The 18062-nt window shown below is 43.4% G+C and overlaps 1 protein-coding gene across 1 annotated transcript in view; it reads right to left on the minus strand.

Annotated features, from left to right (window-relative positions):
- The window catches only part of DNER (delta/notch like EGF repeat containing), a 273668-nt gene that overhangs the window by 2862 nt on the left and 252744 nt on the right, over positions 1–18062 (minus strand). Inside the window, exons 11-12 of the mRNA XM_019737353.2 lie at positions 14450–14581; positions 3069–3315 (exon numbers count right to left, since the gene is read on the minus strand). Of these exons, the coding sequence (XP_019592912.2) occupies positions 3069–3315; positions 14450–14581 (379 nt within the window). The remainder of the gene's footprint in view (positions 1–3068; positions 3316–14449; positions 14582–18062) is intronic.

Genomic DNA, 18062 nt, shown 5'->3' on the forward strand with positions numbered 1-18062 from the left:
GAGGCCCTTGATGAAGACAGTGAGAATCACCCAGAGCCCCTCCCTGCAAAGGATCTAGTATAGCGTCTGGCCATGTTACCCATCACAGAAGCACTGACAGAGTCGTGGCAGCAGTAGTATTGATGTCACTGGCATCTCAAACAACCTATTTGGTGATACGTCTTGTATACCTGATTTCACTAGAAAAACAGAAGATACTGCGACCAGTTATACGGCGGATAAAAGCATGTGCATTCCTCTAGTTCACATTCCGCTGGAAGTCAACAGCTAAAACAATACCGCAGAGAATGTCAGGTGGATCTGACCTTGAAAAAGGCCCCAATCAGGAGATGCTATATGAGAAAAAGTGACCGCGTCCACTCACAGCAGTCCTTTTCTTGTTTGTTTTTTGTTTTCTGTGATCAGGCACTTAGAGCTGGTAGAGCAGTGAGCAATCAGACGATCTTAGCTCCAGAACCTGGAGAACTGTGGCTTCACTCATGCCAGTCAGTTGCAAATTCTCTCCAGCCTGAGTATAATAAGCAAAGTGCCTACAGAGCAGATGACTCAGGACAAAGAGGGGCTCCTCAACCCCCCACCACCTGATTGCTGACATCACCATCACCAGACACTTCCTCAGTCACTCGTGAATGACACAGATGACATTTTTTGTCCACTCAGTGTTTGTCCTGCATGGATACTGAGCTGCAGTCACTGAGAGCCAATGTCACCTCCAAGCTGGCGGCTGAAAGACAGGCCATGAAATGAACACTAGCTATAGGCCGCTGCTGGAAACTAGGAAGAGTGTAATTATCAACAGGACTACATCTTTGTCAATGCTTCTCTGGGGTTCCCAAGAAAAGGGAGCAAAAAGGTCCAGCCAGCCGGAGACCCAGGCAGCCAGGGCCTCTAGGGAGCCGTGCTATAGAAACCACAGGTTATAACGGAATAAGCCTTTAGATGGGAACGTTCCCAGATATTTGGGTTTTACCTTCAGTCACTGGTGCATGTAGGAGCTTGTTGGTTAGGAATTCTGCTGTGGGTATTTTTTGACAAAAATCGGCACCAAATAAGAACCCAGTTTATACATGCTTTCAAGTTTACCCTTTCCTTCCAAGAGTATTTAAACTGTCTTCCTAGTAGGCTATATATGTGGGAAGCCCAGAAAAATCCACCTTCAACTATTCTGAGGCTGAAATAAAATATTCCTCCTCCTGAATACCCAAGGATCTTATTTAGCCAGCCATCCCTCTGGGGGTGGACAGACTCTGATTTCTCAGGCCCCAGTACATCCTAGTATAAAGCCATGAATTCTGCCCCCTCCTGGTCAATTATACCTTTCCACGAAGACTCCTGAGCAACAAAGGAACTTTATTCTCCTCTCCTTTTCACGTCCTCTATCTCATATCCAGTGGTCTCAGGATCCTGCAAATACCTGCAGGAACCTGCAGGCTGGTTCCATTTCCTAACCTGGTGCCCTGGGATGAATCCACCTCTCAGGCAGATGAAAACATCCTCTGCCAACCACTAACCAAGATCATCCATTCATTTCAGACCAAATTTTAGTAAGAACTCAAATTTTAGTAAGGTTGCTATGTGCCAGAACCCACCGAAGATATAGTAATAAAAGCCACTACCCTTTACCAGCTAGTGGAGGAAACAGTCAAGTAAATGATTAAGATAAGATTTGCAGAATGATCTCAGGGCTTCCTGGAACCCTGTGTTGCCAAGTTGTCTCTTAAAAGAAGGATCCAATGATGAGCAGATACTTAGGGCCCGACTTGAAGAGGGCTGAACCCTCTTTTCTCCCTGACAGTTGTAGAAGTAAGACTGGTGCTGCTCCCACAAAAAAGTTGTCCTTGCCCTACCAAGGCATTGGAGCAGACGTCCTATGTCTTCCAATTTCTCTCCTCCATTGGCCAGAGTCTGGCTTTTGTTTCCAGTGGAGTGCCAAGATCACCGTAAGAGCTGATTCTTGGGTTTGGGGATTTCCTTTTGAAGAAAGCAAGATTTCTGAACCTCAGAGCTTCTATGCCATCCAGGCAGAATTTAGATCTGCTTGTATCTTAATCAATATCAAAATATAATGTCCCAACAAAGATGATGCAGCCAATAGTTCCCTTGAGCCCCAATCTTAAGACACTAACTTTTTGCTACAGCACACTGACTTTCTGAATTGTGTGTTACAGCTTATTCTACAATTTAAAAAGAAAAGACGGCGTCGTTTAACATACAATATCACCATGAGTTCTGCAGTAAATATTCTTTGCGAAAGTCAACAAAATGTTAGATAATTTTTTTAACGTTACAATAGATTTAGAGAAGCAAATATAGTGTTATCTGTTTATAGAACCTTGAATACGTATAATTTAATGTGAGTGTCATAACTGTCCAAGGAGGTAGAGTTTTCCCTTTCTATAGGTGAGGGGACTGTCTTTGTGGAAGGTTAAGTGAGCGGCATACAATCCAGAGTCAGACAGTGGAGCAGCTGGGCTCAATGAGGAAACCTCAGACACTCAGACACAGGTCCCTTCTGTGATACCACACCAACAACTTGTCCCTCCAGGAGTCTTTCCTCCAAAAAAGGACTCTCTTATGTGATATGAACTCCAACATCAGAATGATAGCTGGCTGTCATGTTTTTAAGGAAGCCCTTACATCAAATGGAATAATTCATATCCATGCCAACTGTCTGAAGAGCATCAGAGCTAAAGACATTCCAAAAAGAAACCATTAAAAAATGTTTCATACGTGGTGATTAAGAATCAGGCATTTATGGCATAGATAAACACAAACTGAATAAATGAATGTCTTCAATGACAACAGAAACCTCACAGCCAATTAAAAAGGGATTTGCTTATAAAGCAGCCAAATTATCTACTGCCCCCTCAACAATAGTCAATAGATTCAACAGTACCTTGAACCTATGTTTTAGTCTGTGAAATCCTCCTGGCAGGTGTCAAGTCCTGTTTACAACATAACCCTGGGACCAAGAGTGCACATGTGAAAGCAGCCTCTCCCTTCCTCCTCCGCCTGCCCCCGCAGCAGCCCACCCAGCCCACCTGCCCCACCAGGCCTACCCGCCCCACCTGGCGTGCCGGATGGAGGCAAGGGCATTGCTGAACTCGCTGTCGATGCTGCGACAGTTGTAGAACTCCTCGTAGGCCGGCCTGGACGAGCCCTGGTACTCGATGCGGCTGATGCGGCAAATCCCCACGATCAGGATGATGAGCATCAGGACGAAGGCGACGCACAGGGCGCCGATGATGATGTACAGGGAGTGCCGGGGCATGTTGCTCAGACTCTCCGCCATGTGCCCAGACTTCCACTGGAGGTCTGCAGGCAGAAAGAAGCAGAGGGCTGGAAATGCGCTGCGGCTTTCAGCACGGGAAGCTCTTTCCTGTCCTTGCCTGGGCAACTTAACATGGAAGGGCTGGCCACACTGGGCAGAACGATGCTCTATGGATACTGCAGGTCTGGGCTAACATCCCTACTTATAAGGACCTCTTACAAATCATTACGGAAAGGCAGGAACATGCCATAGAAAAAGGGGCAAAGGATAGAAAAGGAATTCACCAAGGAAACACATACAGAAAACTTAATTAGCATCTGAATTATTTTTTAATGCAATTCCTCTATCAGTTCCCAGCTATTATGTAAAATTTTTGATAACCGTAGTTGACAAGGGTACAGAAATGGGGACTGTATAAACTGACACACAAACCTTGTGTGGACTAAATGGTGTATTCTTTTTTTTTTTTTTTTAAATTAAATTTATTGGTGTGACAATTGTTAGTAAAATTATGTATTCTTTAACCCAGAAATACCAATTTTTTAGAAGTTATGTTGAGAAAATAATCCTATAACTGCATAAAGTCCTGTGTACACAGATGTTCATCAGCGTCACAATTTTTAAATGTTAAATTATCAACCATTACACATTTAGGAAAAGGTGCAGAAAATAAGCACAGACGCTATATACTCACCAAACTTAATAAATGTTCATATTTTACCATTTTTGCTTTAGTGGGTGTTTTTTTTCAGGTTTTTTTTTTAAAGAAATAAAATGTTACAGATATAGCTAGAGCCTCCACTCCCATACTCTCTCTCAGTCCGCCAATAGACAACACAATTTATAAAATTGAAAAGGTAGGAAACAACCTAAATTTTCAACTCTTAGTTAGATGAAGAGATATTCGTCAAACAGCAAAAGAATAAAAAATAAAAATAAAAAGATTACCAAATGGGACCTGGTTGTATAGTACAATCGCCACGTGAGCTTAAAACGCCTGTCTGTGCACTGAACAGCTCAGAAGGATAGAGTGATAATAATGAACATTTGTTGTCTGCTTACTATGGACTAAGCTCTTTGAAAACATCTCATCTCATCACTATAACCACCACAAGCTATACCATTCTCTCTCCTCACTTTATAGATGAGGCCGAGAAACACGATGTCATTTCCTGGGTGAGTTTGTTGAACCCAAGTCTCAGTTTGAGTTCTTAGATTCTGCCTCTCACAGCAATGTGCTAACAACAGTGATCTCTGGAAGGCAGGATTACAAGTGGTTTTTAGTTCCTTCTTTGTACTTTTCAGGCTTTTCTAGCTTTTTTTTTTTTTTAAGAATATATTCCTTTTATAATAATTTTAAAAATAAGCAATATATTATTAGGTTGGTGCAAAGGTAACTGCAGTTTTTGCAATTATTTTTAACCTTTTAAACCATAATTACTTTTGCACCAACCTAATATTTGACGAAATACTATGGGATTGTCTTCCAACAATAACTAGAGGAAGAATGTGGGCCTTGGGATCACACCAACCTTGCTTTCAATCCAGGTTGCAATATTTACTTGATCTCCCTTCATTTATAAGACAAAAATAGCAACATATAACCCATGGGCTTGCTGTGACCATAAGTTAGAAAACGTGTTTAAAAAGGTAAGAAAGTCCACTACAGAGCACATGGTATGTGGTCCCTAAAGAGGAGCACATGGGGTGGTGGAATTGGAAAGGATAAAGAGGAGGCTGGTGTCCTCTGGGGCACATGCCCTGAGTGAGGATTATCGGGCATTGCCCTGTGCCCTTCCAAAAAGCACCAACCTGTATACACAGGGGGAAAAATGGAAGGACAGGATATAATCTCTGTGTCTGGCACAAGTCAAGAGTGTCACACAGGTCCTGTTTACAGACCTTCACGCAAATGGAACACTTTGAAACACAACCAGGATTTGAAAGGAAGCTGTGACAATTAAAGAGGGTTAGGTAAGACCATCCGCATATGGAAAAGAGTATACCTTCTCTGCTCATACCACCAGCACCACCTCCAGGCCATTACTTCCATGTTAGAACTCTGGGTGCCTGGAAATGGGATTCAGAGGTGGGTGGGAATGGGCCTGTCTTCCCATGAAATCCTCAGGACTCTTCCCACTGTTGCACCTTAGGTGAGAGTATTTGTGACCTCTTTGGTGACCATGGAATCCGAAAATCAGCTATTCTTGGCCTTGAAAAGTTAGAGTCTGCAGAAGGGCATAGGTAAACACCCAAACAAGGATCCAAGAATGCAAACCCTTTCCTAGAAGCCTAATGGAAAAATTACCATGCCCCAAGCCTGGATGGTTCCTGAGAGTTTGAGAAGAATGAGACGATTAAAGTGACTTCTGAGTTTGCGTCCAAATCTTCTGACTCCTGAGTTTTTCACCAAAGCTTCACTCGTGAAGTCTAGCTTTGCCGTTTAAGCCGGCCTGCCTGAGCTCACAAAGCTTCTGGAGCTGTAAGACTGACCATTCGTGCACTCACCTCTCCATCTGAGCCACCTCACATGCAGGCAGATGGACCACCATAAATCACTGCAAAGAAATGGCCGCGATGGAAGACAGAAGGTGTTTTGTGAAACGAGAACTAGGACTCCACCCCAAACTGGCAGCCATCTCACTTGGCAATATGTGGTGCACACTGAGAGAGACAACTCATTTTTCTGGCTGAAAGCGAAGTGTGACTCACTTGATTTCCAAGTATTTCAACATTCTCTGAAAAATCCAGTTGTAGGCTGGAGTCCAAAACTCGCAGAGTACGCTCTAACAGCCGTTTAGCATCAGCAAAGGCAGCCGGGGCTGTTCCTGCTCCAGCTTGGTGGAGGACTCACATCTGATTGCCACAGCGGGGCCACATGACTTATGAGACCGTATGGTTGATGACCTCATGCAAATAGCTTCGACATCATGTTATTGTGTATACACAGGGAGTGCACGACTGCAAGGCCACCGCAGTGGAAAAATGACTGTCCTGGTTTATGTGATCGGCATGTTGTCCCAAGAGTGAGAAGCTGCCTAAATCGCTTGCATTTCTGGCCATCTGTTCCATTTCCCAAAACTCCACATTCCAAGCTGTTTGGACTTTCGGGATAACTTTCTCAAAATTTCTCCTGAAACCTCTGCTACTACCCACCTCCCCCAGCCCTATCCTTGGCTTTTTCTACCTACTGTCATCTAAAACTTCTCTGAGAAGCGAACGTGGCTGCTTTTCATGCTAATCGGGTTAGTGAGTAGACAGGCTCGAGCCGAATACATCCAAGACTTAGTCTGAGAAGCAGCAAATTTATCTGCACCAGGTGGCTGCAGCTGCCTCTCTGGGTCCAGGCGTTCTCATCATAAGTCATCGCTCGGCCGCATCCTGGGAGCCCTGCTGCATGAATCATTTACTATGTTGGCGACAGCGCAGCTCAGGAAGGACCCTGCACCTGCACGGGCTGGGCTGGGCGCGATGATCTCATCAGCCCCGGCAGGTGCACGACCAGCAACATATCCCCACGAATTGCTCAGGAAAAATGTCGCACTTACGGGTCTGAGGGATCACTGGGATTTCAGTTTAAACTCAATTGATTTGAGGTTTTGTATTTTCCAAAGTGCTTTTGCATTTAACATTTCAACGGGTCCTAAACTATCACCTTGAGCTCGGTGGACGGTCGGGACCCAGAGCAGATGCTCAAGATAAAAGGCAGCCAGGCTGAGAATAAAGGCAGACCCACCAACAATCTCCACACTATCAAAAAGAGACATCATTAGATTCGTAAATTTAATTCTAAAATATACCATCCAAACCTGTTTTTTTTTTCATTTACCTAGGTGATGAAGCTTTCTGGTTAATTTGTCCACCTATTTATTTAAAAAGAGTGTGAAAGTGAGTCAGTTGGGGAATAAATACCACTTAGGTAAGTAGATAATTTTTGAACCATCCGCTGCCTGGAACAAATGTGAGGAGGGATTCCGAATTTCTTCCTGTTTTCCGCAGCCAAAAAGTTAACTGGACGATCAAAGCAGTCAGCGAGATTGAGAAACGTTAACAACTCTTATTATAAATCTTCAGAAGAGGAAGGAATGGGAAAGGGGATGGAACAAATAGCTTATCTCCCTCATAGGGATTCAGTCACTGATCAAATATTAATTAAACACCTACTACGTGCCAGGTATTGTGCTGGGTACCTGAGATTAAGAGTGAGGGAAAACAGAGAGAAAACTGGGCTTGTAGAGTCCCCTGTCTTTTGAGACATAAGAATCAAGCAAATGATCACAAAATCAGCGTAGAAATACAAGGGTGCCAAGCCAGTGAGGAATGGGCTCGGCCGTGCTACGGGCAAGTTCAAGGGTAAGCTCCACCTCACAGGGGATTCAGGAGAGCTTTCGCAATGGGAGTTCACAGGGAGCTGGGCTCTCAGGGTGAGTGGGTGTTAACCAGGAATGAGTGGGAGCAGAGGAATCCCCACCTCAGGCAAAGACCTGGGAAGAGGTGAACAGCAGAGCAAGGGACTGGAAAGGGGCAGCGTGGCTGCTAGAAGGAGCAAGGTGAAGAGTGGACAAGTGAGAAAGGGGTCCCTCCCCACAGGATCGGAGCAGCCCACCACGCCCCACAGGAAACAGCATGGCCTTTGGTCTTTGGCCTTTGATATATTTTAATAGGAGTTTAGCATGAGAAGGGATGGAAACTGGTGGGATGGAAACTGTGGCGGGAGGGAGGGTCTGAGTGCTCAGATTTGTACTTTGAAAAGATGCCTGTGCCTCTTGCAACCACAGGATGAACCTGGAGGATGTTATGCCAGATGAAATAAGTCAGATATAGAAAGACAAATAATGCCTGATGTCATTTATTATGTGTGATCTAAAAAAAAAGAAAGCCAAACTCAGTTAACAGAGAGTAGAATGGTGGTTACGAGAGGCTGGAGCGTGGAGGAAAAGAAGAGGTTAACAAAAAAAAGTAAACTAGAATGGTGGTTGCCAGGCACCGGGGGGAGGGGATGTTGGGGGTTATTGTTTAATGGGTACAGAGTTTCAGTTTTGCAAGACATAAGGAGTTCTAGAGATGGATGGCGGGGATGGTTTCACAATGTACTTAATCCCACTGAACTGTATGTACACTTAAAAATGGTTAAGATAGTTAATATTGTGTTGTGTGTATTTTGACACAAAAACTTGGGGAAAACATTTTAAAAGAAAGAAGGCCATATGCTTTTAGAATACTGAAAGAAAAGATGCTTCTGGCTGCATATGAAGAAAGGCTTTGAGGGGCCAGAGTAGAAGCCAAGTGGTATTTTAAAAACGAGCTAGACCGGCATAAACCATTGTGGATAAACACTCAATATATTGTTAAGAATCAATATGTTCTTAAGCATAAAAGTAAAATGCTGAACAGTGTTATTGAAGAGAAAATGAGGACTTATATATATATACTGATTGGATACATCAAGAAAAATCCGCAATAAACGGTTAATAATTGTTACCTTGGGGGAGTGAAGTGGAGGTCTGAATAGGGAGGAAGATTAATTTTATTTTTAAAAAATCCTAGTTTAGATAAAAATAAGAACCACAGCACCCAACCAATCTGTTCAATAAGGATTGCCCACATAACATAATCATTTGATGGGTTTCTTCAGCCATTATTTTGAGAAGAGACCCAGGACATCACCAAGCCCTACAGAACTCCCAGCACATACCAGGACACACCCTTGGATGACAAGCTTCCCAAGGCAGGGGCTGTGTCATTCACCTATATCCTGGGCACCACATTCAACGTCTGACAATAAGGGGTGCTTGATTATTCATTGCCTGCATAACCCAAGACAGCCTAATGCACCTATTTCCCAACTGCAGAATAGCACTAACTCAAAAGTTTAACCATAGATTCATCTGTTCAGTGCACATAACTGGCCAACTGTCAGTCAGCAAAACTGACTGTAACTCTAACCGTATAAACCTCACAGCTCCTACACAGATGATACAAAACACCATTATGTAAAGAATTAAAGGAATTTTGATTTTTAGACCTGGATTCTAGGAAAGCAAAATATTTATTTAAAAGAAAAAAAATGTGATCAGTCCCAAGGCAGTAAGAATGAGTGGCAGAGAATTAAAATTTCACCAGGGTTGTTTAGTTAATTTCCAGAATTCAGGGTTTCCATTTGCCTCAGAATATGTATAAAACACAAGTTATTTGAATGATCCTTTTAGGGTAGTTCTGGATCAACTATCTTGATGGTTTTGATAAATGTGTGTGGCCTGCTCAATTTCTACTGCTTACTATTGATTGGGGGGGGGGTAAATAATAACTCTAAAGGGGCAAATTTCTAAGAAACATTCCTTACTGGGGTAAACACGGGGCACAGGAGATAGCCATGGCACCACTAAAATGGTACAACTTTACATGGAAATCCCACTGAGGTCTCAGAACCTCTAGTGATGGCTGATGAAAAAGTGATTCATTTTCACGTGCAGCACCCTTCACTGGTGAGGGAACAATTTTCACGATGTGCGAGAACTTTTAAGTGTGTATTTGTGAGACTCCCACATGTATTTTATGCTGAATTTCTCTTTTCCATGTGCACTAGAAAACATTCTGTTGTGTTTTGCAAGGGAACAGGCAAAGGAAGTCTGTGCCTTATTACAGCTGAGCCTCCTGGCAGAGTATGATACGACTTTGAGGGCGGAGCCTATAATTCTAGAGCTGGAAGGAAGAACACAACCCTTTCATGTAGTCCCTCATTTTATGGGTGATGAAACTGAGCTCCAGAGATGGTCTTGCCATTGGTGGGACGGCAAGAGCCTCGGGCCTAAAACTCAGGGTCCTGTTCTTGAGAGCCGTGTTCATTCTAGTTACCACATTGTCCTGCGGGGACTTGTCCTGCTCCCCGCACAAGAACGCAGGGCATGGTAAGGCCAGAAAGGAACACCCATGGAGCCACAGATAGGGGAGTCATACCGCTATACTCTCGCTGGCGGCTGGTTGGAGATACAGGAAGCAGGAGCCACATGATCTGCAACCTGCTGTCCACTTCTCTGCCAACCAACCAACCCCCAACGTAGCCACAGCACAGTTATATCAGTGGCTAATGGCTAACTGGTCACAGCTGATGGCAACTAGTTACAGCTGAGGCCATCGACTACCCGAGCCAGCACCTTTCCAGGTGAGGCCGAGAGCCTGGAAACTGCTCTCTGGGACTCTGTCCCCACACACTTCCTGCACTTTTAATGGGTTTAAGTCATGTTTATGCAAATACTCATCATAGTGATTAATATGATGCTGTCACAGGAAAAACTGATTCTAAATCATCTCAAAATATTACATTTGTTAAGAACACATGAGGAGAAGAAATGAGACACGAATGCTATGGAAGGCAGAAGAATGGTCTTCCAGAAATGCACATGTCATATTCCCCAGAATCTGTGAATATATTACCTTCCACGGAACAAAAGGCTTTGCAGATGTGATTACATGGAAGATGCGGGGATAGAGAAATTATCCCGGATTGTCCAGACGGGCCCAACATAATCACAAGTGAAATAAAATGTGAAAGAGAGATGCGCGAGAGTTGGAAGTGGAGGTGTGAGAACAGGAGCACAGGTCGGCATGATTGCTGGCTCTTTAGACGAGGAAGGGGCTGTGAGCCTAAGGAATGTAGGCAGCCTCCAGAGGTTGGAGAGGGCGAGGCAGAAGATTCTCCCTTAGAGCCTCCATCCAGAAAGAAGACAGCCCCGCTGGCCCCAGTCAGACCTATTTTGGACTTCTGCCCTCCAGAATTATAAGGTGGTAAGTTTCTGTTGTTGTTTTAAGGCATTAAATTTGTGGTAAATTATTACAGCAGCAGTAGGAAATTAATTAGGTGCTCAGGGACAGTACCTGAGAAAGTGACATTTAAGCTGATCCCCAGAGGCAGAGAAGATGGCTGTGTTAAAATGTGAAGGAAGAGAGTTCTAGGCATGAAACAGCAGAGGCAAAGGCCCTGAAGGGAGGAATGAACTTTACATGTTCAAGGGAAAAAAAGCAGGACAATGTCACCTGAAGAAGAGTAAGAAAGGGAGGCAGGCGATGTGGCCTCTGGAGGCAGGCCAACGGGCGTCTCCTTTACTGCCTTTGATGGCCCAGTAGCCCTCTGGGCCATGTAACTACATGGGCCATGGCTCTCTCTCTTCTCTGCGTACACCTGAGCCTTCCTATTGAGATCTACTGACCCGACCGTGTACCATCCAGAGATCCTCTTCTTGGTTTCAGACGCTCTCAGATGCTCGCAGGGTTAAAAAGAGACCTCAGAGGCCACATGTCCCATGGCTCACACAGGACTGGAGGCCGCTTGTATCTCCACTATCTACTGACAGGCCAGACTCTGCTTCACTTCTGGTCCTTGGATCCATTCCATTTGATTCAGATCCAGTTCTCTAGGCACTGGCTCCAGCTACATATCATCAAAAACTTCCTCTGCATGTTCTCCATTGTTACACTCAGGTCAAGGGAGGAAGCATCCAACACTGCAACCCGCAGAGCCTAATTTGCAGTGACACTTAGTTTAGCACATTGGCTTAATGGAGAGATGCAAATCAGATCATCACATGGAAAGTGCTCTTCTGGACAAACAGAGAGCCCAAGTGTGGACCAAGACATGTGACGGGCCCCATCACCCTTGGCTGCTCAGAGTGTTCCGTGCCCTGCAGATGCATCGTCTAAAAAGACAACTGCCAAAGGTTCATCCTCCTCTGGAATAGCTCACAGTATAAGAGCTACCATCATGTAGAAAGAAAGAAAAAGGGCAACTAGCATTTATTTAGTGCCGACTACATGGCAGAAATATGCACATATTTGCCTCCTTTAATTCTCACAGCAACCTTCTTATCACCATTTTCCAAGTGAGAAAGACAGGGTTCCAAGAGGTAATTTGTTTGTACAGGTCGCATAGCCAGAACATGATGGAGCTAGAATATGTGGCCAACTTTTGTCCTTTTATTATTCCATCCTTGTGTATCTTCTGCTTATACTATCATCACAGGAAGTAAAATTCAGATATTTTATATATATATATATATATATATATATATATATATATATATATATATATATATATATATATTTATAGGATTTTACTTCAGAACTTCCTGAGGGCATCCTGAATTCTTATCCATACTTTCTTACATATTTATCTTCACAATTAAGGTTTAAAAGTTATAAGTAGATATTCTGCCCCAAGCTGCAAAATTTGTCATTTCACAGAATTACCAAATTTTAGAATGAAAACTGGTCCCGTTTTATGGATAAGTACACTGAGGTTCAGCACAAGGAAATCTAGCCACACAATGAGTACCAGAGCCAGGATGAGAAGGCAGGTCCTGCAGACCCAGCTGTACGACTTTTTCCACCAAAGGCCCCACCAGACAGGACTTACCCTACACGACTTCAGTCTTAACTTCCTACACCACATCACAGCCTTAGCATTTTTACCATTGGAATCCCTTTCGTGCCCTTTCTTCAGCAAGAGAGTACTTCTCACCCATCTTCAGCAAGGACAGTTGATCCTAATCCATGCTGTTTAGGAGCATTTGGGAAGGTTGAGGGAGAGGACTAAAAATAATTACCTTCTCCCCCCTCAGGCTCTGAGCCAAGAGCAAAGACAAAGAGTAAGCAGGTAACAGCCCAAACAGCACCGTCGTTATTGAAGTTGAAGCTGGAGAATGTGGTCCATTTTACCAATAACGTTTCCTAACACTGGCCTCCCCCGACCTCAGACACACTCTAAGAATCAGATGTGCCCATTCAGCCTTAGTTAGTGTGGACCACCAGTGAGGGGCCTGTTTTTGAAACACTTACAGCATGGAGGAGTAGAGGCAGAGACAGGCCTGCTCAGGAAGGAGACCGACAGGTAGACAGACAGACAGGGTGTGGGGACAGAGCCAGGAATGCAGTTTCCAGGCTCTCGGCCTCACATAGAAAGGTGTTGGCTCAGGTAGTAAATGGCCATCAACTGTGATTGGATGGCCATCAGCTGTGGCTAGTTGGCCATCAGCTGTAACCAGTGAGCCATTGGCCACTAATATAACTGCCTTGGCTACGCTAGCAAAAAATGGGGGTCTAGCAAGAAGCTGGTGGCTGAGCTAGCAAGCGCGGATTGCAGCTAGTAAGTGGGCTTGGTTGGTTGGCAGAAAAGCAGACGGCAGGTTGCATATTGTGTGGCTCCTGCTTCCTGTGTTTCCTGCTTCCTGTGTCTCCAACCCAGCTGCCAGTGAGACTATAGTGGTAGGACTCCCCTATCTATGGCTCCGTGGGTGTTCCTTTTTGGCCTCACCATATCCTGCGTTCTTATGTGGGGAGCGGGACCAGAGACCCCGCATGACGCCCTGCATGACACAGGGCTATGTATACATACTGTATTTGCCTCCTGTGAAACTCACATAGAAGATGAGCTGTCTTTATCTGAATAAGGAGTAGGGGCGGGGGTGAGAGGACCAGAAGAGACCTTTCATGAAAGATCCACCTGCCATGACTAATTTAAGTCAGAAGGAAACACCTTTCAAAGTCGAATTTTTAGCAGTTTACAAAACACCGGAAAACCCAACTCCCTGTCATTTCTCATTTTCACCTCAATCCTAGCAGATACTTCATTTCAATGTCTAAAATCTCAATTGTGACGTTTTCAAACTTCTGTTACTTCACCTTTAGAGAACACTTAGCTTTAAGCAGCTCAAAATGTTTTTCAGATTTTCTTTTATGCTCATCCTCACTGGACTTTCCTCCAGGCAACTGATGGAACCTAATACATCTGAAAACACTTGAAGACATAAATGCAAAGTGAATTTACATTTGGTGTGTTTTTTTACGTTTTCAACACAGAGACTCTACTCGGTGATATGACTCTAATGTTTCTCTGTTTAGCACATTTTTGGCTGTAGTAGCAGCACTGAACTCTGGATGACATCTACACATTCTCATTCCAGTGGAAAGGCTGCATTCAGACTCGGGAAGGAGTGGGGGTGGCAAAATGCACCAAGCAAAACTGCGACCCTGGGATTCAGGAGACAGGGTGACTCAGGTGATCTCTGGGGCTTCACTGCCTCATGTGTGAGTGGCAGGAGGCTGGCTGGGCGTGGTCAGCATCCTCGTCTTGGTGACTGAAAATGTGAGGTTAAATGCCAGCGGCTGAGCAGCAGCAATACTTACGGATTTCACAGTTTGCTCCCACCCAGCTGTGTGGGCAGTGGCAGGTATAACCATTGGGCTGGTCCAGGCAAGTACCAGCATGATGGCAAGGGTTACTGTCACATTCATTGATGTCGATGTCACATTCTTCACCTAAGTAGAGAAAGAAATGGCACTGAGGCTGTTAGCTGCACCAGCGGCCCTGTCACCCATCCCTTCTGCGGCAAAGCAGAAATCCGAGGTGGGGCCCGTGATCAACAGCAGTGGAGCCCAATGTGCTGTGTGTGTAAAGTGCAGAACTGTCCCAGGATGTCTGAACAAAGCTTTCGAAGTTTATCAGAAAAGAAAATTTGGGTTCTTAATTGTATTAAAGGAATCTATTTTATTTTGTGTTTAATCAGCTGAATCGTTTTACTTTTTTTCCTGAAACTCCAGAAAGCCAAAAATTCAGTTTACGATTTTTTTTTTTTTCCAGCCAAGTGAAGTGTCTGAGTGTGTGAGTCTGGACATTTCACTATTTTTCTGGCGAGTGCTAAGGCACAGCTGTGTGCCTGGACTGAGTCAATTCAGAAAATATACCCACTTTCCAGGTCCCTGGGCGTGCCCCTGGGGGGCCTGAGATGCCTGGGAAAGCATCAGGCCATAAGGAGAGGCAGTTGTGCAGTCTGTGGTTAACCTAAATGGGGCATAATCATCCCCTGGAAATGGTGGCCTGAGGGAAGCTCACATCCACGCCAGTCTGTCTTTCCCCCATAAAGAAAAATGTGACCTGGAGCTTCTGACCCTGCCTAGACCCAACATTTTGGGACATCCTTGTCCCCTCAGGGACAGCCTGGTTGAAACCGGAACCTAAGCTGACGTCACTATGGTTCAAACACCAATTTCCAGGAAATCGCTTGTTATTAGTGGTTATAAGGACAAAGCGGTCTTTCTGTGACATTAAAGCCATACCATGAGTCAATACAAAACGGGCATGCTTCGGAATTTAAAGGTATCTCATCAAACCTGAATAGAAGAGGATACTTTGGATTGAGGCAATCGCTCTTAAAAGTTTGAAAAATGAGGGAAAAAAATATTTGCAAGATGCCTCCATTTGCTTAGATAAATGTAAAAGTTGATGAAAAAAACAAAACAAAAACAAACAAACAAACCCTAGCACTGCTATAGTCGTAGACTAAAACAAAGGAGCAAAATCAAATATTTGGGCCATTTTCAAATGGCAATGCTTTGGTGTACACTTGGGTAATTACTTCCAGGCATCCTTAATGAGCACTGAAGTGTTTTTCTACCTGCCACTGCTTTACCTCACATTTATAAAACCACCGTATGACACTCACAGACCATTTTAGAGGAGGAATCTCACACTAAAATATTTCATGTCTGTTCCCTTTCTCACTCTTTTCATACCTGGCATCTGACTCTTTCATTTTTAAAGTAAAATCTGTCAAACGAAACATTTGCTACTTCTGGGTCCTACTAGGTTGATTGCAATTCACTAGTGTCTAAGTGAATTTGTTTCCTGCAGTAAATAGACTCATTTACATCAACAGGAAAAGCAAGAAATTGATCGCCTCTTACGAACCTATTTCAAGGGTTGTCTTTCTATTAATGGGGCAATCATTCTGAGTGAGCAGGGCATAGACTATAAACTATTACAAACAGTATTACATGGTAGACTAGTTGGAGAGACATATAAACAAGAAAGTACTGAGAAATGCTAAAAGGATGAATCAAAGCCCTTAACAAATATATATGTCAGTACTATTTTCCAACCATTTAGGACAAGCTTAATTGAGATATTTAGTAAACAATAGTTTTCTTTAGCCGCCCACTGGAATACTGCCAATTCTGAAATAAGATGCCCTGTTGCCTTTGCAACAATAGCCAACAGAAACAACCTGACTTCTTCCTACTTCTATAGTTCGAAAAAATTCAAAAGCCCACTCTGCTACAGAAGTCCAGTGTCAACAACAAACCCTTGTACTTTCTTAAACTATGGGCAGTCCCAGATCTGTCCATCCAGTCCTGCTCTGGCCCAGAGCCTCCCCAGGGAGGTAAATGCCAAATTCAGGGCCCAGAGCTATCCTAATGTGTGTATTGGTTCCTCGATCTCTAAGGGTCTCTAACATAGTCAGGAGAGGTCCAAGACTCCCAGATTTGTCTGTTCTTGGGTCTCACTAGATTGGAAGGATTTGATAGGAACAGAGAATGGCCGGAGAAAATAAGATGAACTCTTTCTGCAGACATTTATCAAATATCTAAAACCCAGAGAGAATCCCAAACCATCCTACTCTGCCTTCATTATCACAGTTTTATTACAGCCATACTGGGGAGTAAATGACATTAGTAATGATGTAAATTCCATGCCAGTTAGGGGTCCAAAGAACTAGCAGTTATTTCCACAGCACATGTGCTCTGGGAGAACCCTGGGGTGATACACAGTTCTCAGATACCTTCAGATTTACTCTAATGGCCCATTTTACAGACTAACATACCTATGCTTGCAGTTGAGTCAGTTATCCCCCAGCTGGCTCTCAGTTTGATGCCTTGACTGTGTCATATGCTGGTGGTAGGAGCATGGAGTGATTCTGATGTTGGAGCCACTCAAGGAAAATGTCAACCAGAAGACTTCCCAAGGGGGCTGCTCTTCTCTGCCTTACAGTGATCATGCTTTTTGCCATCAGTCTTGCAAGGTATTTGAAGATTTGTTATGAATTATGGAGAGCAAGTTTGGGTTCATGTACATTTCCCCATATTAAGAGTACTATACGTTTTTACGTATTTCAACACCCCAACATTCCAGCTCCAAGCAATATGTATTCTAACTTATTTTACTAGAAAAATTCTTAGTATATTATATCATCTTACTTTACTTATGTTTGACTTAATAAATATTTATGCTTTTGCTGGCTTGAGCCAGATGACTTTTTCATTGACTTGCTTACTTTTTTAAAAAATTTGAGTTGGAGAAAAATCAATTACTTTTAAATTGCTGTTGTGCTTGAATAACATTTGTAAAGAGAATACAAAATGCAATTTCTACTTGACTAAAGCTGGAAATCAAGAGTCTGAACTTTAAATCTTTCACAATTGATTTTCAATCTCCTACTTTCTAAGGGGCAATATGTACCATGGGTATCAAATTTGGTAGTATTTATGCAAATTTAAAAGTGTACTGTTTCATTCTGTATGCTTTCCTCACATAAATTAAGAAGAAAAAGATGAGACCAAGCCATTGCTCTTAATAAATCCTTCGTTTAATAGAGCCCACACTGAATGATATCAATGAAAATCATTATAATCATGATAGCTAGTATTAAATACAGAGGGTGCCAAAAAAAAGGGTATACACATTTTAAGAAAGGAAAACTATATTAAAATTGTAATACTCAATGTATACCAATAACAAAAGATGGATACAAGTCACGTTTGATTTCTGCAATTATAAGAGGTGCTCAAAGTGGTTACCATCAGCATCCAGACACTTCTGATTACAGCAAACTACTGCTTGAGAAACGCTGACCAAAGTGTCCACTTGTATACATTTTATTGGCACCCCCACTATATGCCTACTATGTGCTAGGCGCGGGACTGGGTGCTTTAACTATGGCTTCATACTTGACTAGCATTTTAT

Source organism: Rhinolophus sinicus, linkage group LG01 (assembly GCF_036562045.2).
Source record: "Rhinolophus sinicus isolate RSC01 linkage group LG01, ASM3656204v1, whole genome shotgun sequence".
Classification (NCBI taxonomy): Eukaryota; Metazoa; Chordata; class Mammalia; order Chiroptera; family Rhinolophidae; genus Rhinolophus; species Rhinolophus sinicus.